Source organism: Styela clava, chromosome 10 (genome assembly GCF_964204865.1).
Source record: "Styela clava chromosome 10, kaStyClav1.hap1.2, whole genome shotgun sequence".
NCBI lineage: Eukaryota > Metazoa > Chordata > Ascidiacea > Stolidobranchia > Styelidae > Styela > Styela clava.
Window position 1 is genome coordinate 3,213,170 of NC_135259.1, and position 26,885 is coordinate 3,240,054.

The 26,885-nt window shown below is 33.4% G+C and overlaps 1 protein-coding gene across 5 annotated transcripts; it reads left to right on the forward strand.

The window, feature by feature from the left end:
* Positions 1-482: 482 nt before the first annotated feature.
* LOC120337995 (rho GTPase-activating protein 29-like) lies at positions 483-26,674 on the forward strand. 5 transcript variants are annotated; one of them, XM_078117353.1, is made up of 24 exons: positions 483-687; positions 1,480-1,626; positions 2,028-2,174; positions 4,711-4,795; positions 5,876-5,927; positions 7,247-7,367; positions 8,042-8,182; positions 8,613-8,722; positions 9,017-9,166; positions 9,806-9,952; positions 10,217-10,336; positions 10,826-11,020; positions 11,762-11,915; positions 13,038-13,130; positions 13,420-13,611; positions 14,099-14,328; positions 14,778-14,975; positions 17,460-17,683; positions 18,251-18,337; positions 18,989-19,116; positions 19,754-20,049; positions 21,460-21,499; positions 22,454-22,522; positions 23,367-26,674. In XM_078117353.1, exons 1-24 carry the CDS (start codon positions 645-647, stop codon positions 24,239-24,241), a joined length of 4,044 nt encoding a protein of 1,347 aa, XP_077973479.1. In that variant the 5' UTR covers positions 483-644; the 3' UTR covers positions 24,242-26,674. The 5 variants fall into 5 exon arrangements, with proteins under 5 accessions (XP_077973479.1, XP_077973480.1, XP_077973481.1 ...); XM_078117354.1 differs by having other exon boundaries at positions 21,463-21,499; XM_078117355.1 differs by having other exon boundaries at positions 1,483-1,626.
* The last annotated feature ends 211 nt before the right edge of the window (positions 26,675-26,885 follow it).

Below are 26,885 nucleotides of genomic sequence, written 5' to 3' on the forward strand. Positions count from 1 at the left end.
TTTGAATGTTTACTCTTTCTAACATGATTTGTGGGAAATAGTTATTTATAGTCATAGATGATGAGTGATGATAGAAAGTAGCAAGTTTATTATATCAGAAAATCTTTCATATGAAAGTTATTTATATACTGTATGCTTTTAGGCCAACAATCAGATAATATGCTAAATAACGTTTTGAAATTTACCACTTTTTTCATTTGAATTAAAATTTAAAAATTTGTTATGTCATCTTGCCTTATTTGAAATATGCTGCTCCTAAACATCTTGGTCAAATTAATTGTTATAAAGATATGTGTTACTGAGTTACTTGAAAAGTATCGTAGATATAAGTTATTGTTAAATTAACCTAACACTGATTTTTGGTATTTGATTAAATCTCCATATGTCACCATACATTGATAGTTTATCCCACAATATTGTACTTTACCACATAATGATATTTTCATGATAACATCAATCAACATTCTTTTCATTTGCATACCAGAGATTTGTATGTATGATATATTCGGTTAGTTCTCATGGCAACAAGTTAGTCAGTGTTCCTAACGGGACATTGCTCAACTAATGCATTCCATGTTGGAGGAAAAAGGAGAACATCATTTTGTCGTCCATTAGGTAACGGTGAAGTCTTAACAAAAATAATCATGGCGGAACAAGCGGGAGCGACCAACCATAACACAACCACAGGTAATGATACTATTGTGTTCGCAATTCAATGACATAATTCTTTCATATTGCCAAATGCAGTTGGGTTCACCACAACATGTGAGGCATATTAAAATTCTTTTCAAACGGCAGCTTAAATGCTTTAACTACTTGACGACTGCCCAAGTGTTCATTGTAATATCGAGTGTCATTGTGCCATGAGCTTAAGTCTCCATATAGCTATTATAATATAAAATTGATATTTTTGCAGACCATAGATGCGTTGCACCTATTCCCTTAATCTGTTTCAATCATATGGACAATGTTATGAAAAATAGGGAATTTCAACTCGAAATTTTTCTGTTTTATCTTTTCAACTGACCACCTAATAAAACCCAAGTTAGAATTTCCTTTACATGCCATGGGCAGGTACCTATATTAGATATCAATTCTTATCTAATTAGTTCAGTGCTTCAGAATTCTCAACTGCAATTCTCTTTGATTTTGAATACACCGCATGCTAAATAAAATTGGTAACATATGGGGAAAAGGCAAAATTGAATTAGCTTTTATTATTATTCAATTTAACCAGCAAAGCAAATTTAGTTTTGAATGTTCCAATTCGACACTGGCCAAATGGCAAATAGTTTTAAATATGATTTTGGAGTGAAAGGTACCATATATTAATTTTAGCCAGTTCTAATTATGAAATTTATTATTAAATATATTATGAAGTGTAATTCATCAATTTCTCTCAAAACTGTATGTGTATAAAATGCTTGGGATTTTTAAAAATTTCAACTCTTTATTCTTATTTTTCACTTTCTGTTTTAGTAGATCAAGCAGATGTAACCTGGGATGATAGTCAAGGTGCTGCATCCAAGTTGATGAGCCAAGAAGGAGTGTTTCAACTAACTCAGGATCTCCGAAAATTCTCAGAGACTCTCATTAGTTTGAAGGGTGTCTTCTCGGAAGAAAAAGGTGCTCAAATATCTTTTCACTAAGCTACGTCAGTTCCCATTTTGCAGAAAAAAAGAATCTTAAGATTATATATAAATTTTAGGGTTACAGAACTATGAAATCTCATGTTATTCTATTTTTTTAGTTGAAGATTCTATTTTGCCGATTATATTAAAACACCTGGTTAATTAAGATTATTAAGAACGGATTACATAACAAAATTAAAATTCTAATTAGACTTTATTGACACTTGTTTACTATTGTTGAATACTCTAACTTGGAACAATTTTTTTTTCATAAAATGAAAAATTTCATTTATAGCGATACAGTAATTGAATCGAATTGTAAACATACATGTAAAAAAAAAAACTGGTAAGTGAATTGCTTGTGTAAAGTCCATTCATTTTTTATGTTTACAACAGAATCTCTTGATCAAAGTCTTCGTGTTGCTGCTCATGAGAGGCTTGGTGAATTATTAAAAGTATTGAAAAACATTGTGAACAAGTACGAAGAACTCAATTCCACTGGAATATTAAATGCTGCTGAAAATCTCATAAATCATATAAAAAGTATGTTGTAAAATACTTCGTTGTGTAAAAGTGGTAAAATGCCATTCTCTACTGTTGTAGGAAGCAATTAAATTCAATGGTCTGTGTGCTGACTTCACATATAAAGATTGCAAAATATCTGCCCTTATTTGTTAAATGTATTTCATTGCGATTCACTGTTTTAAAATGCTTATTAAACAACTTGCTTTTAGCCGAATTTTTGAATGATTTTATTCAATCATTAACTGTAATTAATGTATGTTAAAAACAAGTGTAATACGGTTATCCATTTTTGACTGATTGTAAATTGTAGAAGTTGGCATGATTTAGTTTGGATTTTCCATATGCATCCATTCTTAATAAGAAAAATTATTCTGAAAATTACTGTAATGGAGTTTTTCTCGGTTTCTTTGCCTTCAAATTTGATTTTTTAAGTGGTTTTATTTCATGGCATTTGATACAAAATTGGAAACATCAACGAAACCTTATATAACTTTGAGTTGGGTAACCCCCGTATCCTTCCTCTATGCCTTTATGCTAGTGGATCCGTATGCGTATACTGCAAGGATGCTGTAGCTGGAATAAATAAGACTTATATCCAATTGAAGAGTCCTGCTGCACACTAACACAAATGTATTTCTGTAACGTTTCGTCCGACCAAAGTCAAGACTTTCTCAGACAAGCAGTTTACAACAAGTGATTGTTGTAAACTTATCTTATTTCTAAATTTTATAATGCACACATTTTGGGTAGCTGCTCTTAAAATCTAACTTGCTGTCAAATGACAGTACGGTATGGCCTTTATGGGAGGCCATGTAAATGGCGATTGGGACCATATAACCATTCCTACATTTAATTTCTAATAAATTTTTGTAAATTCGGATGGAAATTTCGGGGCTCTAGAAGTGTGTGTACCAATATGGAGGTAACTAATTTGTTCGCCTACTTCACATTAAATTGTGTAAAGGGACTGAAACCGATGGACAGGGGGTATATTGACTCACAGCCAGACAATCCCCGAAATAGTAATAGAACTCAAATGAGGGAAAATCGGAATAAAATTATTGCCCAACCCTAACCTGGTACACACATTACGGGAGTTCCGAAATTTCCAGCTCTGGAATTTCATTGTACACTGTCACTCTATTTTGTTGGTACACAAAACCTCTTATTGTTACCAATTACCACATATCTTTACTATTCTCCAATCAGTAACTGTATGTCCACTAAACTACAAATAACCTTGTTGAACAAACAAGTTGCACTAAACTAATCAATTTAACCTTTCGTTAACACTACTACTAACATCTCCTAGGACCTGGCTTTGATTCAACATCACCGAGTGAGTTATTTAGTGTAGAGATTTGTTAATTATTTCTTCAAATTATTGAAACAATTTGTTTTATTTTACAAGCAAGTGTTATCAATTATTTAGATTTTGAAATGAAGGATATGCTCTTAACTAATTGAGGGTTTATGTAGGTTGGATTATACTTTGATTCATGATATATTTTGATTTGATTTTGAAAATAGAAGATAGTGGCCAAATCATGGTAGTGGCCAATTTAATTTTGCTAATTTCATTATTATTATGTCTAACACTCAATCCATGGCATATATTGCTTAGATTAGTGGTGCCAAACCTTTTTTTAAGTTGCCTAAATTTTTTGAAAAATAATTTTTTTTCAAACTACGACCCAAAGATGTTTAAATACTAAGTGGCATGTAGTGCTTTTATGGCCCCAAATTAATTGACTATATAAAACAACCATTTTTACACAAAATTCATTTTCCCAAAAATTAACTGAAAGTGAGAAACATACGCTTACATGCCATGAGTTTTTGAAATCGAGACGTGGCTTTACTTAAGAAAAATAGATGCTGCCAAGTATTTACGCTGGGATACTTCCCACATATAAATTTACTATTGGCACTCCATTACAAATACAACAATAGTTTGGTTTGTACTAAATTTGAAAGCAGCCATTGCTGCTTTTAGGCATTACTTTGACTGGTTATCAAATTCATTAAATTGTATTGGCATATAAGAGACTATTGTAAATTTGTACGCACGGTTCTCATGGTATGATTGGACAAGTTAATGAACTTGTAAGAGGAAATTTAATATCATTTGAATATGCATCCTCCCACTTAATTGCTGAAGCATACTCAATTCATTGATTGATTTTCTCATATGATTGTATAACATCACTACTCAAAATCTGTCTGCCATTTTTAACCACAAATTGTTATTATGATAATCATATAATATATCACTAACGCTCCACAGTAGAATATCAAGTATGATCTAACTATTCGCTTTATGGGATCCAAATTAATTTATTTACAAGAGGTCGGAAATTTGACATTGATGTATCGGTTTAAAACCACAGCGATAAGTGTTTATCCAAAGATGTATGTAATAAATATCCAACACCACAATCTCTACCAACTAGTATAGTTTATTGAGACTTCATTTTCTTCGGTAAAAGGAAGCCATTTGTTGTAAGGATGCTGAATTTATTTAGAATTTTCTAACATTTATCTTGCTATTTAGATTTTAACTATGAGAGTTCAGAAGAATCAGTACCACCAGAGATCTTCAGTGCTATCAATAATTTGGCACTTGCATTCAGCTCGAGGTAAATATCATAAATACAATTTAATTTTAAAGCTGGATCTATAATAGCTTGTATTTGTGTCATTCTAAATAAGTTATGGCTAATCCATATGTTAACAGTTTAGGTGTAATATGTTTCAAAAAGGTTGATAACTATCGAAATAAATGTCGCTTACTTAAAAGGTACGTCACCTAACTAATGCTACTTTTTATAAATATGGTTATAATTATTTGTCTTCACTTTTTCATATCTCAGTAACAAGAATAATATAAGAATAATCTTTCTACTTGTTTTTTCAAGTATAATTTCTGTATCGTACTTTATAGTTAGACTGCTGGATGCTATTTTTGAATGTATAAATTATTATATACATTATTTATGTATAACGTTGATGAGAAAGCTTTTGATGCTCGGAATCTATAATACTTCTAAAAACGGGCTGTAGTGAACGTTAACGACAATACACACCTTTCGTCTTTATTCAGAAAATTTTGTAATTCTTTGTATTTGATTGCATATAAAAAATATTTATCGATAAAAAAATTACAGGAATGTATATAAAAAAGTTCGTTAAATATACGATTCAGTGAAAATCTTCTGCCGTCCATTATATTTTCAAGTTTACTAGGGTAATTGTAAAATCGTCGTTAGTTTTCGAAAAATTTTTTTTTTAAAAACTAACGGTATATTACATTAATCAACATCAAAAGTGTAACACTTTTGATAGGACAAGTAATTGAAATTCATCCTCTCTTTATGTCCGAGTTTTCTTAGAATCTACGTGCATAGTTTAGGCACTGGATGGCTCACTATTCAAACACCCATAATAAAGATGATTTTCTACAAATCACTGCTGATATTCATCAAATTTTTTTTACTACCTAATCAAATGTCATTTTCATGTTACTTACTATTGAATCTAAAAGACTTCATGTCTATTTCATCTTACCATGATTTAATCTGAAAAAGTACAAAGCAACTTGGTTAAATTAATCTTACATCTAGAATTAGAGCTGTGTTTTGGGCTCTTTGCAATTATATTTTTTGTGTTCATGTTATTTTAACATCTATTAATAATAAATCTTGTTTTACATTTTGCAGTGTGTCTGAATGTCTTATCGGCGATATCAACATCAGCCCAAGACAATCATCGGTAAGAATTTGCTACCGAATTATTGAAATTTTGTAATATTATCACGTTTTATCTCATAGAATTATATCAATATTCATTGCCTAATTCAAATGTATGTTCATATGCATTCAGGCTCAAAAAATATTTACATGCTCTCTGTAGACAAATTTGCAGATTTTCATAATTTTAACTCCAGGCTATAACACAACACACTAGATTTTGTATCTCATTTTTCAATTTGTTCCTATTCCAGGACTCAATTTTTTTTATATTTTCTGTGTTCTATTTTTTGATATAATTTTGAAGTTTGTGTCGCAGTCTAGTACTAATTATAATAGCACTTGGGTGCACAATTTGAATATTCTTCAAAAACGGGAAAAAATTTTCTTACTACGTACAAAGGGCAGATAAGATTTAATTATATCCCACATTGCCTTCTCAATGACCTTCCTATCCATACTAAGTTTAGTATTTATTGTCTACACATGTGTGACCTAGGGTATATTTATTCTCATTTGGATAAACTCATCCAATTTGTGACTCAATCATCAGTCAGGAAGCTAGTCTCTGTAATATTAATGTTGTGAACTACCTCTGCATTTTTGTAATGTACACAACAGACATTGGATTAGGTTATATTTGAATGAATAAGGGCAGATGTAGTCATTTTTGAGAAGTTACTTCTAGCACAGGATGTATGATAAAAAGATAAAGTGAGGTAACAGAATGTGAACTCGATTATGTTAACACAATTCATGTGATTTTGGACTGCATACTTCTTTTTCTTTTTAATTACCTGGATTAGGCAGTGATGTAATTTTTTCAAATTTATAGACTGTTTAGTGGTGCATACTTTGTCAGCAATTCTGCATTACCTGAAGTCAGTTTCAGCTAGCCGTTTAACATTCATAGATTGAAGTATATTTCCTTGTTGAAATCTTGTTAATAAAAAAATGACAATTTTTAGGCCAGTGTGTCAGTATCAGCTGAAGATGACAGATGCATGAGATTGAGTTATTCAGACTTTGGAGATTTTGAGATTTTTTTTCAAGTTTGCTTTGAGATTTTGAGAAACAAACAAGGGGTAAGATTAGAACAATGAAAGTTGTAAAACAGAGCAGTTAGTTCTCAGTATCAGAAAGATAGAAATATTTTTAATGAAAGCTGTTAAATTTTTCCAAGTTTCTTGACATTTATTTGGTGTTTTTTAGATATGGTAAAAATGCATAATTCTGGATTACTTTCAGATTATATCAGCCAAAATGTCTAATCAACGTTCTAATATTAATCGTAGAAGATCTGTATTTCAAATCAGTTTAACAAACTTTCATGTATGGCAGATTGCATCGCAGTCGTACGAAAACATTCAATCTGCTCAGCAAGGAATTCAGCGGCAGTCATCAACGACCTTTGATACTGTTCCTGAAATAGCTCCAGTCAATTCATCTATCGTCACAGATGGTGAGTAAATTATTTGGGCTTAATTTGGTCTAGACTCTGCATGTAGATCTTGGAACCTATTTACTCTAAAAGGAGAATAAGCTCATGACCAGAACCAAAAGAGATAGCATTTCAGGAAACAACACCAACCGTCGTTGGATTTAAACAAATTATGTAGAACATGCGTTGACTTAATAGACGTTTGCACATCTTCAGTCTGAACAAGGCAGTCAGTAATACTTATTATTGGAATGATATTTTTAACTGGCAATACCATACCAATTGGTTACAACCTGGGTGTTGTGGCATTGGTTGGATTCTATATCGAATTCTTCTCATTCCCACGTTTCAAAAAAACATGTCAAAGTTATAGCCCTATAGCTGTACACCATGTTTTCTATACACTATATTTACTACATCACTACATAAGCCATATTTACATGTCACATGAATCTAATGGGTAAACAACATTTTTCTCGCACAAACCATCGCGAACCCTCTGAATTCCACCACTGGGCCAATCATCTGAAAAACAGAATACGGGATAAAAGATGGCCATAAATACCTATTTTTTCACTGATGTTATGTCTTCGGTTTATTATCCCCTCCAAATGAGCTGAACAAGGTAGATATTACAGGGTGCAGCATGCAAGTATAACTTATCAAAAACAAATTTTTTGTATTATTTGCTATAGGACCTCTTGCAACATCGGAAACTGTTGCTGATGTTCTTGAACATGTAGTTGAAGATTTGGATGTTTGTTTTGAACGAGCAAAAGCTTGGTCGAAATATGCCTACGATCTCATGAATTATGTGAAGAAAAAATCACATATTGGTAAGATTTAGTTTTATCACGTTACTACAATCAGTCTAGAACAGGGGTTCTCAAACAGTGGGGCGTCCCACAAGGGGGGCGAAGACAATTCTTTGAGGGGGCGTGAAGCAAGATTTGATCTTGCCCTCCTTATTTTGAATATTCGCATTTTTTTTATTGTTAGGCGGGCGGGACTTAAAAAGTTTGCGAACCACTGGTCCAGAATCAGTTGACTATTGATTAGTTGAGTGTACAATTAACAACATTGAGAAGATAATATTTAGCTCTGCGGCTATTTGACTGAAGATTGCATTCACTTTTTTGGGTGAAATTACTTGCCTGTATGCCACATAAATTGGAAAATCTATGATGCTTTCTTTTATTTTAGTTATCTGATTGTTGTCACAACCCATGTTATATGTACATAGTTATTAAAACCTTATTCTTTCAGAAATGGAATACGCAAAACAGTTGACAAAACTATCTCAAGCGACCAGGACAATACTATCAGAGCAAAGTTATTTACCATTCCAGTCATTATATTGCACTGCTCTAGATAATGTGAGTAAATTTTTTTTCAATAATTATGTTTTTAATTCATTCTGGAATAATGAACAACGAAGCCTGATCGTATAAATAGGTGTAGGTCTATTTGAAAATGTTTTTATTTCCTGTTAAAAGAATGTGGCTTGTTCCGACTCTTATTTATAGTATTTAGACACAAAGGGTATTTTACACTATTAATATTATGGCTTCACCATCAAATATAATATTAAAACGTTCCATTGTATTTTTAGAAGATAATGTATATTTTTTACTTTTTCTGTTATGATTACATTTTTATTTCCTAAACAGGACAAGGAATATGCTAGCAAAGTGACAGCTATGTATCAAAGTCAGATTCTAGCTCATAAATTTGTTGAAGCTCTTCAATCAAGGAGAACAGAACACGATCGAACTCACAAAGGATTAAGAGAAGCCTGGCGGAAAGATAAACGAAGACTGGTACGATTTTCACTTTTGTCAGTCTTCTCATAAGAGTTGTATATTTGAACTATATGATTCACTGCAGTATGAGCGCCCACTGAAATGATTTTCAGCAAAGCAATATAAATTTGAATATTTATAATCAATTATTAATTTGAATTACAATGTTTAGAATATTGAAGTTGGTTTTATTCTGGCTTGATAATTTGCTATGTAGCATGAAACATAGTAAAAATAAAACACCTGTATGACTCCTACGGGGTGACCCCAAAAAACATTTCGGGAAATTCGGAACATATTCTAGAGAGAATAAAATTTTGTGCAAAGTGTCCGAGAATACTGAAACGTTTCCGCACAATCATACACAAACAAAAAAAATTTGTTCATTTTTATGGAAGTAATTAAGAAATTTATGTCATCCTGTAGAGAAGAAGAATAAGTGAGTCACTGTGTTTTTTTATGTCTTACAATTTTTTTGGAATCATTCAAAATGCTCAGATAAATGTATACTAGTTTGAAACCTCTCAATATGCTGACATGTGGTGTTGGACTAGTATTTTGCTTCACACATACTTCTGAAATCCTAGTTATTATATGTGAAATATTGAAATTTTACATGTCCTTTATGTGCCATACATCTCTTTATGTGATGTGCAGGAAGAGGCTGAAGTAAATTTAAAGAAAGCAAAACAACAATATCAAACTAGAAATCAGGAATATCAGAAAGCAAAAGAAGCAGCAATAAGAGCTGATCAACAACAATATGCTGCTACTGGAGCTGGAGACATAGCACACGTTAAACAGGTATGTTTTCATACGATTCGGATAAAGCAAAGTTGTAAAATATCAAATAAGAGTGTCCCTGTAAAAAAAAAATTAGACAGGCAATTTCTTATACTCAGAGATGTCTATATATATATTATGGGTGAGGACTCCATAGCAGAAAAAGTAATATGCTACTGAATTCGATCTGTATCAGGATTTTTTATACATGATATTGTATATTGGTTTCAAGATGGAAACAAATTTGAAAGCAGAATTCACATATTTCAATTATTTCTATTTCAGGGAAGTAACCCAAGTTTGACCCAACTATCTCATAATGTAGCGGCAGGAACCGCTCTAGGAATTGTCCCCTCATCAAAGATGGAAAAAAAGAAAAAACAAGAAGATGACTCCTATCTAAAAGTATGTTTGAAAATCGTTATTTTTTGTTTTCCACTCAATCAGCTGAAAGCTGACTTGACTTATTGAGTTATTGAAGGTATTTTCGTTGAGTTTATTAATATGTCTGAATTATTTTTGTTTTTTCAACTTTTCACTACAATGGCGTCGCCCTAGGGTGAAATGAATTGGATAGGCAATTATAGCGGCTTTTTACCTACCAGTGACTGCTTTTGCAAAGCCTAGATCAGAGCATGAGGCATATGAATACGTCGCATAAAATATATAGTTAGGATCGTTTTTATGTTGATGTTCTCATTTCCCAAGGATCTAATTTATCTTATTGATAGTAAGTGGAATAAAATTTGTCACAATTAATACAATGAGATTTTTTTTTCAATGTTGAATGCCATTTCTAGTCACAGTTTAAATTTAGGCACAAAAGATTCCGTAATATGTTTAATTTAAAAGGAATTTCAGTTATACGAACTCACGCTATAAATTTATATTCAGGCAATGCAAGCTGAACAATATTATCGAGCTTGTGTGAACGAAGCTAATACAAGAAGAAAAGAACTTGAAAAGAAAGAAATCGAATATTTAAGAAAATTACGAGAATTATTAACACAATGTGATCAAACAACAAAATCTGTTACCTTAAATTTCTTCCAACTTCATTGCGAATTAGCTTCTCCAACAAGAGTTCAGGTATGTATTTGTTTATTATTCCACAAGTCTTGAAGATGTAATCAAATCATATTCACTAAATTAGTGTTTCCCAACATATGGGTTTAAATTGGGTCGCCTAAAAATTTTCTTGGGTTGTTTTTTTCAACAAAAACCAAAAAAGTTACTAATTATTCTATATTTTGCATTGAAGCGTTGCTCAATAGGTAATAGATTTTATAATGATTTTTTTACTTCGAAGCAGACTTGATCAAGATATGAATCAGGCAAATTCTCATAATTAAGTTAAAGAATGACTATAACATGTCCCAATACCTTTGTTCGTACGAGAGACGAGATAAATAAGAAGTAATGCTAGCAAGCAACATGCACATATAAAATAATTTTGGTATAATTTTCTCCATTTTGAGGATAATGGGGTGTGGTCATAGCAACATATTTTCTACTGCGAACTATATTATTGTGACTGGAGATTAGAGGAAGGAATTTCGGCTCTCGAGTGTGGGATTTTGATTGAGAATCCAGTAAAAATATGATTATCTCGACTCCAGAGCCCTAAGAAGAAGATTAGTTATCTCCATATTGGTACACATACTTCTGGAGCGCCCCAAGTTGATCACTTTGGTCTTATGAATTCTAGAAATTGACGATTTCAAGTTTGTCTGAACTAGATATTTAACATAGTCCATTCTTATCCTGTTTCTTCCAATTATGCATTGGTGTTTTGCACCTTTATTAAAATAAAAAAAATTTTTTTTCTAGTATCAAGCTCTTTTGGATGAGTCGAAAAATTACGAACCAGGTTTCCAGTATGCAGAATATTTGAAACATCTCACTCCACATCATCCTGCTGGGAGAAATGATTATCAATTCGAACCTTATGCACTGGAAGGTGCTCAATATATGGAGCATGGAGGTATATTTTACACAAAGTATTTGCCAAGGATGTTAGTTATGTTGTAGTTTTTATTAACTACAGTCTGAAACATAAGAATCTATTGATCAGAATGCAAAGTTATTAACTACTCGGCCAAGGAAGGCGAGGATTTTTTTCATCATATAACAATAATGGTTCTGTGTGGAAAAGGCTGGAAAAACAACAAAAACATGGCATTGCCCAATTTTCAGAAGACACTCACCTCTGGCACAACTCAGACTAATATTGCAGTGGATTTCCAAATTGTAGTCACATATACCGTGTTTCCCCGAATATAAGACCAAGCCTGAATTTTAAAAATGATTTTAATATAAGCTCTTCTCTTAAAAAAAAAGACCTAATCGATTTTTTTTAATAAAAACGTGTTATTTATAAGTAAATAGATATCGGTTTTCATATTTTTTATATTTGAATATCTCAATTCTCTAATTTGTAATTTTGTTTTTGATAAATGAAAATAGAAGACATCCCCACAAAATAAGACCTGGTGTTATTTGAAACGGAAACACTGTACTAATACTTATTCTGAAAAATTCCCTACTTGCATTCTTCTTCCTTTTTGTAAGTGTCCACTGTCTAATTACAAGTCCTAGTCTATAAATTGGTTCAACAAATTGGCTCGAATATTGTCATTTTGTGCTAAGCATTAAATCCTTCTGCCATTGCATCTCTGATTATGCAAATCCTGTGCGGGATAATTTTGTGCTACGGAATTTCTTGCCTTCTCACCATCCTAGGTTCGGTTCTTGTAACATCTAATCAGTTGCAGCTTCCTCTACCATGCATGGGCATCTGAAACAATTAACTTGTTATAACAAGTCCCATATCTGACATAGACAGGGAACCGGACGAGGAGTCGTGGTGCACCATATGATTAAATGTAAAAAATGAAGAATTCTTCCTATTCCTAACATTCACAAAGTGAGGTTGTGTGTAATAACAGAAGCCGCAACTAACCAAAAAAGACACGATTTGAACCTGCTGTGATGTGATATTGTCCTCATTAGCGGCATATGTAGACTTGCGAAGCTGAAAGTGTTGTTTTTATATTCTCAATTCATTTCACAACTAGCTATCTAAAAATGTCTGTTTTTTTCAAAGGTCAAGCAACACTGCATGATGAACCATCACCAATTACAGGCCGAGCATCGCATATTGGAAGATCATCAGCTGGCAGGAGAACAAGTCATAGAGGTGTTTGTCGATAAATGGCCAGATTTTTAGAATTTATTTTATCTTTGGTTTTATTTGGCCTACTCAGTTTATCATACCTTCATAATCTGAAATATAATCACCAACGTTATATAATAATACATTACGTTCCGTTAGAAAATCGATAATTCAACTTTGAGATTTTAAAAAAGTATGCTGGGTTTAACACCAAATATTTTGAAATTCCTGGATTTGAATTTTGTCTTCTAACTAATGTAGAAACTTATATATTATGATTTTATATTTTCTTAAAAATTTCAACTGTGTTCAGGGTTCAGTGACACAGAAAGTAGCAGCAGTCGCTCTCTCGATGATATTTCTCCATCAGCAAGTCCCGGTGATCCGACAACAAGAAAAGATAAGAGACGTCCTTCAACAGAAGGCTCGCTCTCATCTGAAGATATGTTGGATGAAAAAGAAACTTCAGATCAGCGATTGTCAGCAACCACCAATTTTGAAAACAGTAATTGAACTTCCTGTCTTGTGCTTGTTTTTTAATCTTGTATTAAAATTTGTGACAATTTGTACATCTTATATATCTGATGCCTATTTGCACCTTTTTCTCTAAACAAGGCTAATTGACATACTAAATTATTTTTTTGGTAAATAGTTTAGAATAATTTTCCTTTATGATTATGACGCCATTATCGATTCATTAAACTTCTGTAACTGCAGGCAATCTAAACTGAGAAAATATGTGAGAAAAAAGTTTGTGTTTTTTTCTGTGATGCAAAAGTTATTTTTCATGTATGTTAAACAGGACCCATTTTAGAATATGTCAAGTATTCCCTAATCAATAATAATTTTGTTGGGAATGTATTTCAAATTTGAATTGTTATTAGTAATTTTTTGAGTTCGTTGAAAAAGTAAAACACCACACCATATTCTTTGTTCATAATTTTTAAAAAACACTGTGAATGACATGTCACTATGCACTATTTGCCTTTTAGAAATCACATCATGGTCACCAGATTCATCACCTGCACCATTACGATCCCAGATTCAGATGCCTAAAATGATGAAAATTGTTAAGGAAGCATTTAAAGGAATGAAACGAAATCCAAAAGCCACGGTTTTTGGTGTCGACTTCTCTATTGCAGCAACAGATTCACAGGACGGCATCCCAGTTCTCATTAAAAGATGCGTTGCTGAAATCGATAACCGGTGGTTGACTGTTAAGGTATGGTTTCGATCTTCTATGACATTTTGTTCATACTATGGACAATTTTTTAATATTTCAGAAGAAAAGAAAATTTATCGATACTGTCTCTCTCTCCATTGGCCCCATAGGTGTATTAAATGAAATGAAGAAAACACCTACATATACACTGATTGATATAAAACAAACCTGGTTGAGATATATCGAGAACTAACTTCATAACAAAATTGAACATATAAAACCGAACTCCATGAACATATTATGTTATGACCTTATACAGGAAAAAATGTTCACTCTTCCTTGACTAAACCCCTGTACTCATTACATATTGTGTGACCATTTTTTAACCACATGCACTAGTTGCGACTGATTGGAAGTACAACCCAAATCTCAATTGTCAATATCAATTATACTACAGCACTTTTTACAACTAGCCACAAACATAAATACAATTGAATTACTTTTTTCAGGGAATTTATCGAGTCAATGGCGTCAAAAACAGGGTGGAAAAATTATGTACATTGCTTGACTCTCCGAATTGTGCAAGAGCTGATCTTTCTGAACAAATGCCGCACGATGTCAGTGGAGTGTTGAAATTTTTCCTGCGTCAATTACCTGAACCGTTGTTATTGCATCGACTCTATAATGAGTTTCTAGAGGTTGCCAAGGTTTGTGTTACCATTGCCATCTGATTGAAAGTTGGCTACTTATGGTTATATGTTTTCTTGTTAGCTAATTGTACTTACATACTGCCATCTGGGGGGCCATTTGGCCATGTTATTAGGGCTAGATTTTTTACTCCAGACACCTCGTGGCGCGTTGCATTTCGTTAATTCCATACACCCATGAACCCAATTTTGAAATTCCTACTACTATACGATTACTGTTCTGACTTCAATATCCATTAAAGCCCCTCCAGCCCCGACTTCACAGCTCTAAAAATATGAATATAATTATCCAGCAATAAAGGGTAGTCTATATTTGGTAATACCCATCTAACAGGGGCGGACACTTTCCATAATTTTGGGGTGCGAACTTGGATCGCCTACCGAAAAACACCGCGCCGTGTATCGTCACGTAACAATAACCTGTCGATGTCATTCTCTAAGTATTAGCATGTCATTTTGCTACTCATATATCGAGTACCTAGGCTGCTTTGCTCGGACACGGAACTTGCGCGTCACTGAACCAATTTCTTGAATTCCGCGAGAATTAGCCCACGGCTCTAACGCCGTTTAGTAAAATTAGAAATGCAAAACAAGGTAACAAGCTATTGTGCGAATTTTTCAAAGTCGGAACTTCCCATTGCCGTCTGCAACAAGCACCGCGATTACACGCTCGTTAAAAGAGCCGCTTATTTAAGCGTATAATGATTTTTCTGTCGATCCATGACAGCCACGAGATTCTAAAATGTTCTTATATATTAATTTAATAGTGTGCAACGTAACTCGAACACGTAACTCAAAATAAAAATATTACTAAACTACGGCGTACCACGGCGATATGTGGACATAAAAATATGAGATAAGCTGCCTGATGTATTTAATTTTGATACCTATTTTTGCAATCTTCCGAACTCGTTATCGCCGTTACAAAAATCTCGATATCTGATATAAAATCCCATATAGTACAATTTTAATTCATACAATGAAAATAATTATAAAGTATACTAGTAAATCAAAAATACATATTCACCGCCTCGAAATCCACGCGGAACAGTCGACGCGATTACGCCATTTGTTAAAAGAACCGACTATATCAACGAAAAATGATTTTTCACTTGTGCAAAGTAATCAATCAAAGACCGATACGGGCATATTCAAAATGTCTTGATTTATTAAGTTAATTGTCTTCAATTTAAACTGCGGCTGAGTCGACAAAACAAGAGCCACTCTAAAACACGACGGCAATCCGCGGACATAGAAATGTGTGGTAAACTGCCCGTTTATATTGTTTTGATCCGTATTTTTGCTATTTTGCGAATTCGATAAATTTGAGATGTACTTGTCACACTGGCTCCGCTCAATCGCAATGTTGTCACTCCGATTATTTTTAAAGATAAAACCTTTCGAAAAATCCGTAAATTTTCTGTCAATTCTCACGTAGTAAAAGTTATTTCGGTACAATAAAAATATATAAATAAATACAAAAAGTGATCGAATATACTTTATATATATCATCATAAACCGGGGAAAAGTCGCGTTCTCAGCTTTGTTTGTTAACACGAAAATTTTCGACGTCAATTCAAAAGTAATTGATAAAAAGGCAAATCCCGCTCACAATTGACCGTGTTTCGATTTTAGTGACGAAATGTTTTTAGAGGTCAAGCAAACATAATTTGTACCGTAGGCACACGAAATTTTGCGATTTTCGATGCCTAGAAAAGCGTTTTTAGACTGTCGCGGGCCTCAACAAAACTTATATTGTTTACAGTTTTATTTTTAGTATTTTATATTGCCGCTTTCCAACTTTTCGACATAGTAAATGCTTTGATCTTTGCCCGCAAATTATGCTGGGCCTTGCACGAAATCCATAACGAGAAAAGATACGTCCAGCGGTGAAAATTGTTTATAACAACTTTAGATCTAGTTATTTTTTAGCGATAATAATTAATTGTTGTAATGAAACACAGTTTGCCTCTTTCACTTCTCTCGCAAGTGCCAACAATAACACTATTGAAAGATTTTGACAATGAGAAAATCATATTAAATTGTACAAAAATGAATTAGTTGTGCAAAACCGTGGCGCGTGATCGGCGGTGCGTTTGAAGACGGAGTATTACCCGCGCAGGCGCGCATGTTTCACGAAAATGTGAGGTGCTCCAAGGCGCTCTGGTCCACATTATTGTAAGAAAACAGTTATAATATCGGTAACTATTAACCGTTTAATTGCGCTTGACTGTCGCACTTTTCGGAAATGATAATTTTGTAAGGCGGAAACAATATGTATCAAATTTTTTAAGAAATTATTGGGGGGGGCGACCGCCCCCCCTCGCCCCGCCCGGGTGTCCGCCCCTGCCATCTAATGTAATTAGTATCAAAAGACATTTCATTCTTCATTTACAATTGATAATACGATAAGTAAAATCATTTTTCTCTTATTTTATATTATTTTATGAGTGCACTTTTTACTCATTATATTATCTATACCAGGAATACACAGAAGTTGTCAAAGAAAGCAAAATAGCAGAATCCGCTCCTCAAACTGGAGATGATGCTGATTTCGATGATGAGAGAGTGCAATCACTTCCTGAGCAAGAACAAGAAGATAGAACTGTTCGATTGTTCGCAACTCTTGACAAGATGCGAGATGTCATAGAAAAGTTACCTGACGCCAATCGAAATACGCTACAGTTTATTGTAGCTCATTTGTCAAGGTGAAATGACATACCTTTTTTGTTTTTATCATTTGCAAGACAAGAATAAGTGGGAAATTAGCAAATTTATCGGCGCTCCAGAAGTATGTGTACCAGTATGGAGGTGAGGGTATATATTTATTTGGCTAGCACAGATAGTCCTCGTACTCGTAATAGAACTAAAATGGGGAAAATCTGAATGGTGGCCTAATCCTAACCTGGTACACACGCTACGAAAGTACCAATTTATCAATATTTACAAACTACCAATGAAAACTTGCTGAAAAGGGTGAATATTTATTATTTTTTTGAAGGCAGATATTGATAACGCTTAATTTTCAGCTTGATGCCTCTTGAACTTCTTAGTGAATTTTCAATTTTATTATTATCATTGAAAGTATGCAATACCGACCGATTTTAAAATTTGCTACTCCCACTCCAGACAGTTGAAAATTTTAGACCAACCCGATGAACTTCTGGCTTAGACTACACAGCTCTGCATAACCTCCAACTGTTTATCTATTACATATTCTTCTTCTTACATATTTAATATTTTTTTGTATTGAAATAATATCATAATTTTTTCAGAATTGCTGGGTTTCACAATAGTAATAAGATGACTGCAAGTAACCTGGCAATCATTTTTGGACCAACGTTGTTGAGGCCTGTCCATGAGTAAGTTTTTTTTAATCATTTTAGTATTTTAAATAAACTTTTGAACTGTTTATATCATAGATGAGCAAACTACGACCCGCAGACCAAATTGGGCTCGTTGGGTAATTCAATCTGGCCTGCCTGATGTTGCCACAACCAAACTAAAACTAAATTTTGATGTTTTAGCTAAAAATACCTCAAGGAATTTGTTGAGATTGCAAATAAATTTAGGTCTGGCATGAGTCTCATTCCTCTCTATTTTGCTTTTGTAACACTGTAAATATTGTTCATAAAATGTAACTTTTACGTCACACTTACATGGCCCGCCGGTCTAGATGGGCCAAATTTTTTTGGGCCCAGGTCTAGAAACCTTGCCCACCTCTGGTCTATATAATAATAAGTTGAAAAAGTTTTGCTTATTTGTTTCAACAGTGTATGTTTCTCCACGAAGTTTCTCTATTTTCTCCCTCATTGAAATTAGTTCGGTATTCCATATCCATTTCTTAAGTTAATTTCAAATGTTGATACATGCCAAATTTGGACATACTAATTTATTGCAGATCTTGAGATCGAAAATAGTTACTTTTGGAACTTTTTGAAATCTTCATTTCCAATCTCTAATAAAACAATTAATGCAATATGCATGTATATAATTTCCATGTTCTGTTGCAGAGCTGGAAAAGAACTGCAATCATTACTTGATCTGCCAAGTCAATCTCACGCCATAGAAATGTTAATCACACACAGGAATCGAATATTCGATACATATGCTCAAAAAGCTCGAATTGAAGAAAATAAAGGTAATATCCTATATTGCCTCGCTTTTTGCTTTGTAATAATAATAGCATTCTGCTTTCAACTTGTTTCCAACAATTTTTTTTTTTTTTATGTGTATTTTATGTGTTTTATGTTTTATGTGTATTTTATGTGTCATTTTTTATTATAAAAGTTCCAACAAAAGAAAGCAGAAGAATAATTTACTTCTACGAATCGAACATTCAAAGCTGACATGGGCAAACTATGGCCCGCGGGCCAAATCCGGCCCATTGGGTAATTCAATCTGGCCTGCCTGATGCTGTCACAACCAAACTAAAACCAAATTTTGATGCTTCAGCTGAAAAATAACTCAAGAAATTTGTTGAGATTGTAATGAAATTTAGTTTTAACACGAGGCTTCCATATTTGCTGTTGTGACAATGTAATTATTGTTCATAAAATGTAACTTTTTACGTCAGACCGACATGGCCTGCTAGTCCAGGTGGGCGAAATTTTTGGCCCCTGGTTCAAAAATTTTGCCCACCCTTGATTTAAAGTAATGTAGTCTACCCAAATTGTACCCCGTGAAAGCCCTTTCTCATGGCCCCCAGAGAACTACTCTGGCCTGCTAGTGTCCAGTTTTGGATTCCTTTATCTAAAGTAGGGTACTATTTTCTTCAGATCAAGTAAAAAACCAAAGCAGCGTTGAGATTGATGAATTCCAGTTGGAAGACAATCATGAGGCAGCAGATAACATCTCTCCCTCGCCCCAGGACTCAAAATCACTGCCACCCCCGTCTCATATGTCCACTGTCTCCTCATCATCGTCCGGCGATCTTCTTGCAAATGACCAAGTGCATTTGACTCTGGATGGTCATTCGACCAGTGCGACATCATCTTCTGGTGATATGTCAGCGATTGCGCCGGAAGATTCTGCTCAGTCTGGACAGAAAGATAGTTTTTCTGGCGATAGTGCGGTAAGTTCTATTAACTTTTCATTAACATACCAGTCTCGGTAATATTCATCTATACCTATATATAAAACAATACATTGCGGTGTGTTTTAGAGACTAATGTTTGCTAGTATGAATCCCACTAATTCTAAACAAAAAATGCAATGCAGTTTGAGTTTTGTAACAATCTTTGAATCAAATAAACTTTAGGAACATTGTATTCATTTTGGAAGTGGTGTATGATAATCAAGAATTCAGTTTTGTGTGTTTGAATTATAATGCTCAAACCAGTTTAATCCTGTAATATATCAGTATTGAAAAAAAATACTGAATTAAGGTTATTCTTGCAGTAGTTTGAATCTCAATTAAACAATTTCACCATTACAGTTGTATTGAGTGCATGCCACTGGTAGTGGTAACTAATGTGGCTCATTATAATATCACATGCACTTAAATTTAGTGGGGTAAAGTTGGTTCATTTTACAATTATATAGAAGCAAATAACGACAGGCAGACCTATTATTATTAACTCAAAATTTATGTATAAATATATAGAATATAAATAAATTTTTACGACAATGTGTCACCAAGCCCACATTTGAAAAAAAATTATAAAGAAAAATAATACCACATTATATCAGGAATATTCGGATAAATTTATCCTTCGTCACTATATTTGCATCTGAAGACTGGAATTCATTATTTCCCTGAATCATTAACTTCCTGCCTGTGTCTGTGACTATCCATAAAGTCTATTTAATTTTGTGGTGTGTCCTATGCCTGTATTTTCAATCAATAGTATGTAATTCATTGTGTTTAAGTGACTTTCTTCTTGTTGAAAGAAGCTTGCAAACATCTTCTCGGTGGAGACGTTATGTTTAAACAATGAGAATATTCAGAGTATTACTCTTACATAGCACAAGAGAGCACATGACTCTGCCACACTCACTTGTAAAAAATCCACTAAGTGAAAATTTAGAGGTAAAACAATAAACAGAAAAAATATAAAAAAAAAAAACGAAAGTATCAGCTCGCAAATAGCTGTATGATACCTGTATCATTGATTGCACAATATTACGGCAACGAGCCGCAGGACTTTAAATTTAAGATATCATTATTTTACGATTGATGAGAGTATCTGTAAAATTTTGTTGCGTCTGCACCATATCCATAAATGCTAATTTTAATTTTTCATATCTGCCATATTTATTTAGGCTTAGTAAGGTTCAATTTGCAAAACTCTTTCTTTCCCCTTTGTGCACCCTTTGTTTTATTGTTCATTAGTATCGTATCACAATGCAACATGTTAGCTGAAAGTCACATTTTTATGTTTGCTGCGTATATAAGAACCTATTATAGCAGACCTTTCCTCACTGTTAGCCTGCACCTTATTGTATGTTTATTTTACTACTGCATGCTCCGCCTTCTCTGCAGCAGATCGGCCAATCGAATGGTAGCATGAATATGATTGACGGTGAGTAATGACTTACTAACGAGACATCATTTTTTATTTGTCACGCACGAATGGCCACAAAATTTTACTTGCGTAGATATACTTTTATATGAAATCATTAAAAAAAAAATTTCATTCCTGATGTTTTGCCACTATAGCATGATAATTTTACGTATTGCTCACCTCGTTGATGAAATATTTAAGATAATTGGCCATGATTGAAAGGAATACTTAATTGTCGACAAATTAGAGTCATATTTCCTTTTGTGTTTAAGAGTAAATCTTATGATTTCAGCAATCAAATAGCCATTTTAAAATATTATTTTTTGATATATTTGCAAGTGGATATGCTTCTACAACGCACACATAGTTTCAGATATGTTCAGGACCAAAATAAGCCAAAGAATAATATTGAAGAGCTTTTCACCTAATTTGTTATTCTATCAAAAAGAAAATAAATTGAAAGATACTTATTAACTTATGCTAAACAATCCTTAACCAATTTGCATGTCATGGAATGTCACATCATAATTCATGGAATCACGTTTTACCAATGATGCAGCAACTTTGTACTCAAGATTTTTGTTTTACTGAAATTTGTGTGTTTTGATCTGATTTCTGATATAATTCTAGGTCATTGGAATTTTTTCTTCCCGTTTTGTGTGTGCTCGCTAACAAATTTAGTCATATTAACAATAAAAGTTGAAGCGTAGTTAAGTTTTTGTCATTGTTAATTGGAATTTGTAAATTTTATACTTATTTGATCACAATCGCCATTTATAGCTATACTTTGACTCGATCCATTCAAAAAAATTGTATAAGTAAAAATGAATCCTAGATGGTTTGTGTATAAGTAGAACGCTCAAAATAATATTGAAAATTGTCTCCTGCCACTTGAATTTGTAATGCCAATATTTTGCATCTTATTGTGACCAAGCAAGCATCAGGGTGATTTGCTTTTTTCTGCTCTTGTAGGCGGGAGAACGATCATTTCACATAGCTCTGGTATAACGAAGAGATCTTCCCCGAACGGTGTTTCGGGAGGTATGGAATTGTTTTGTTTTTAATTTGTGTTTGGTTGATGATCATGTCTGGTCTTGCCATGTTTTAAAAACTACTCGATGCTTATTGTACGCTTTCATTAATCAATTTCGTAATATCAATAATATTTCGAAACAGGAGTTACCAAAATCTAATATTCAATATATTTTAATATTTTTGATTTCAGGAATGGTATAGTACAATATTTTTTCATATGAAAAATTTTGAGTCTCTCGCGCAAATCAAAGAGGTCTTCATTTAAATTTCGAAAGCCATGAATAAGAGAACCACTATAATTCTACATAGCCTATATTCTTAGTCAAGTTTATTGGATATTACAAATGCGGAGAAATATCGGTACTGTAGATATTGTCACTTGATCGTGCAGGTGTATTCAATACACTGTATTGCATATGCTTCTGTGTTATCGGTTTTATTATGCTTCATTCCGCTTATCATTTTCATCTTTTCGATGTTGTAATCATTTGCCCATGCTTGACCAGACATGATCAGTGACATGTATTTCAATCTTGTGAAAATGTAATTATTTCTTGTGTAATATATTGTCATGATGTATAGAAGGTGACGCAGGATAAATTTTTTTTTCCTAGCGAAAAAAAAAAAAAAGAATTGCTAGATGCACAATACTGCACTTGCACTTCTTGGCTATTTGTATACTAAAAGGACATGGACAACGCATGCTCCAATTTTAGTAACTTTGTATGATCAATCGCTATTTATGTATAAGAGCATGCCCGGCACGTAAACACTAAATTGAGGTGGCCAATCTTTAATGCAAAATTAAAACGAGGTAATATGAAAAATGAAATTTTTCTTCTGATTTCAGAGGGACTCCGTGATTTCCTTAATGGACGAAATACCATTCGAGTCGATATTTCAGACACGCCATCAACTGCCAACGAACCACACCCTGTCCCCGGCAACACAACAAGCCACCAATCGAGACCGTCGACACTCCCTTCCGGACGAAGATCTGGACTTGGGGCCACTTCAGATGACCAGGGGCACACCATTACGAAGGGACATACGTCACCATCATCTTTATCGCCACCGGAGACGGGCCAGTCACGAGCCAGGAGTCCTGGACAAGGAACAGAATTAAACGAATCTGGAGAATTTATCCCTATTGCTCCGGTGCGTTCAAAGTCAAAAAGAAGGTCGTCTGATAAAAATAAAGCTCCGGACATACCAGAGATTCACAAAGCAACCGCAAAACCAGTATCCCCACATCGACCACGAAGTACCAATATTACTGGTATAATAAGCCGTCCACATCCAGAAAAACATGATATCAGTAGTTCCAGTTTGAATGAGATAGATACGCGTAGGGCGAGTGTTGCTGCGTTCCCATCCACAGATCCCGTCCCACAGGCAAGACAAAAACGTAGCTCAATCGCTTCTCTGATCCATCCTACAGCATACAAGTCACGAGATGATTCTAAAACGAAAACTTCTCTTACTACAGGAAGACGTTTGCCACAATTACCGACCACAAAAACAAAATCATCTGCCAGTCCTACTCGTTCCCATCCCACCAATATCCCAGGAAGAACTCCACCTTTTAATAAGAACCAAACTTGGTCTTTTGCCAAAACAGACATTGCTAATGTTAACGCATCAAAGCAAGATGGAAAAAATCTTGGCGTGCAGAAGAAAATTTTTCTCACTGATGAAGAAGAGGAAGAAATATCTTTTTGCTAAGTTAGATTTCTAACAGTTTCTTTTACCTTAACTTGTTTATCTACGGAATTGTGAGAGAATCTTATTAACACCAAATCTGTATTTTTTATTAAATTCTTATGATATTCTCATAATTTAAAAGTTTAAAAAGGGCTTTTTTGTCATGGTTAATCTCACTTTATATCCATTATATTTGTGTATTGATGATCTTTACTATGAGAACTAGGAAATTTTATGAGGTAATCTGATATTGGGCCACAATATTTTTCTATGCTGGTAAATGGTGTTCAGCTTGCAATCAAGAGACCAAATAAATAATATTTGTCATTCCACATAAAAGTATTTTCAATTATTGATAAAGCAAAAAAGAGTAGAGAAGAAAAATATTTTCGGAGATACCCAATATGCTGTCGGATTCGACATCAGACATCTTGATTCGCTAATTCATTCTCGATGATATAAAATTTAATAATCCATCACACGCATAAATCATGCTCTACAAATATTAGAGTTTCGTGTAATTTTGACTATTGACTTTACGTATGCCGATTTTGAATTTTGGCTCTGAATCAGTATCAGCATTGGAAACTCCTGCTAAAAAAATTGATTCCTACAGTCTGATATATTTGCCACAATGTTTTACCTCAATATCATTTTCCCTGTCAAAATTCTGGTAATAGATCATAAAAAGTTCCAAGATGTTTCATGCATATTGTTAGATGTTTTTATTATTTTATCTGTAATAATTCAGTGACCAAAAATTATATTCATATAATTTATAAAGAACTGAAGTTCAAATGGCATGTTGTCAAAAAGCATAGACTGGTGGCCACCTATTGTAGTATTAGATATGACTTTATATGGGCCAATACTTTTAATATTGTCTATTCAGCCTTTTATTGCATATAAACATCAGTGTAAAGTGAAAATGTCCATTCCTTTTGACTTTGCCAACCACGTTCTCATCATATTAATGCTTTTATTGTTTGCATAATTTTAGTAAATTCCCATCCGTAGCCCAAATTGCCTTTCCCAGTTAAATATTATTTACATTATCTGATAATATTATCGTTGATTTCTGTTATTGATATATTTTCACTCATTATTTTTATATTCTTACCATATTTCTTCTCTATCCTAATTATTTCTTATACATGAATCTTACTTTTCATATGAATAGTGAGCTATGGCATCGCTTGAGGAAATCTCCCAAAACCCTTTTGTGAATATCGTCAGAAAATTTTAATAAAATAACCTCATGTGCACAATCCTGCACTCCAGAAGTGTGTGTATCAATTTGGAGTTAACTAATTTTGTTAGCTTACTTTGCATCAACTTGTGTAAAGGAACGGAATCCTATGGGCAGGGTGTGTGTTCACTTGGCCAACACCAACAGTCCCTGAACTCACAGTAGAACTAGAATAAGGAAAATCTGAATAAAATTATGACCTAATCCTAACCTGGTACACACACTATGGGAGTACCAACAATCCTGCTGATATCATTTAAAAACTGTTTTCCTCAAAATTTGTATTATATCTCGATTCAAACCTAAACAGGGATTGTTAAAAGTGTTATTGGGAAGGTGTTTAACAAATTTAACATGCTTGTCCACATATCCTGTGGCAGATACCTGCCATACTTCTTATGTAAGACCCTTTTTCGCCTAGTTACTAATTAAAAAAATTCAGTGTGCTTCTGCCATAGATTTTTTGAATTGAAACTATGATGTATTGAGTGACTAACGATGCCAGTCACAGCTTTCATTAATATGTGTTACTTTTTCTGGTTCATTGTCGCTATTTTGCAAGCAGTATTTTCTATCGCAGTGTTTAAATAAAAAAGTTGTTGTTACCGCCCAAATCTAGTTTAATGCCTGATTGTAATGTTTTAAATGTTTATTTTAGCAAATATTTTCTTCTTCATTATGATAGTGGTAGTAAATAGCAAATATGTATCGTTATTCGTTTGGATGGTATTTTCATTCATATTCATACATAAATATGCATCTTATAAGCTGCATCAGCTTATGTAGAATCCATTATACAACTCTCTTGGGCTTTTTTGATTTGATCATGGTGCTATTTATTGCAAAAATATTTCTACCATCTACTTTTTCAGATGGAATTTTTCTGCAACCTTAAATATCCATTTGGCATTGGTTCTGATATATACAATAAAATTGGCATTACTGATTGGCTGCATACAAACCATAGTTACCAGTATTTCCAACAAATAAGATTGGTTTAGATTGTGGGTTTTGATGTCTGGATATTTTATTTGCATACTTCGGTCTTGCAACACCCTATAAATGTTTTCTGCATTTGATTTGTTTATGTTGTTTGAAGCCAGTGCATTACTGGATATTCAAAGCTTCTAATAATGTCTTATGATTTTTTGACTAAAAGGAGGATTTCAGTGTTTGAAGTTATAAGAATGTTGGATTGGGCATCATTCATGAATTTTAGTTTATGAAGTTATCAGTGTTGGATTGGTCGCCGTCCCGCGAAATAAACACATTTGATAAATGCTTCTTTCAGATCAGAGTCATGGTCATGTTCGTTTTTAGGCGATAAAAAACAGTAGTACAAGAGTCTGGTATGCCTAGACTGCTCTATTCCAAATTACTTCAAAATGCTAATGAAAACCGCTATTCCAAATTACT

Excerpts from the sequence above, each read along its gene's own strand:
- LOC120337995 (XM_078117353.1), top strand. The coding sequence starts at position 645 with ATGGCGGAACAAGCGGGAGCGACCAACCATAACACAACCACAG. Across the intron at positions 2,175-4,710 it reads TCTCATAAATCATATAAAAA|ATTTTAACTATGAGAGTTCA; the intron begins GTATGTTGTAAA and ends CTTGCTATTTAG. Across the intron at positions 7,368-8,041 it reads TTCATCTATCGTCACAGATG|GACCTCTTGCAACATCGGAA; the intron begins GTGAGTAAATTA and ends TATTTGCTATAG.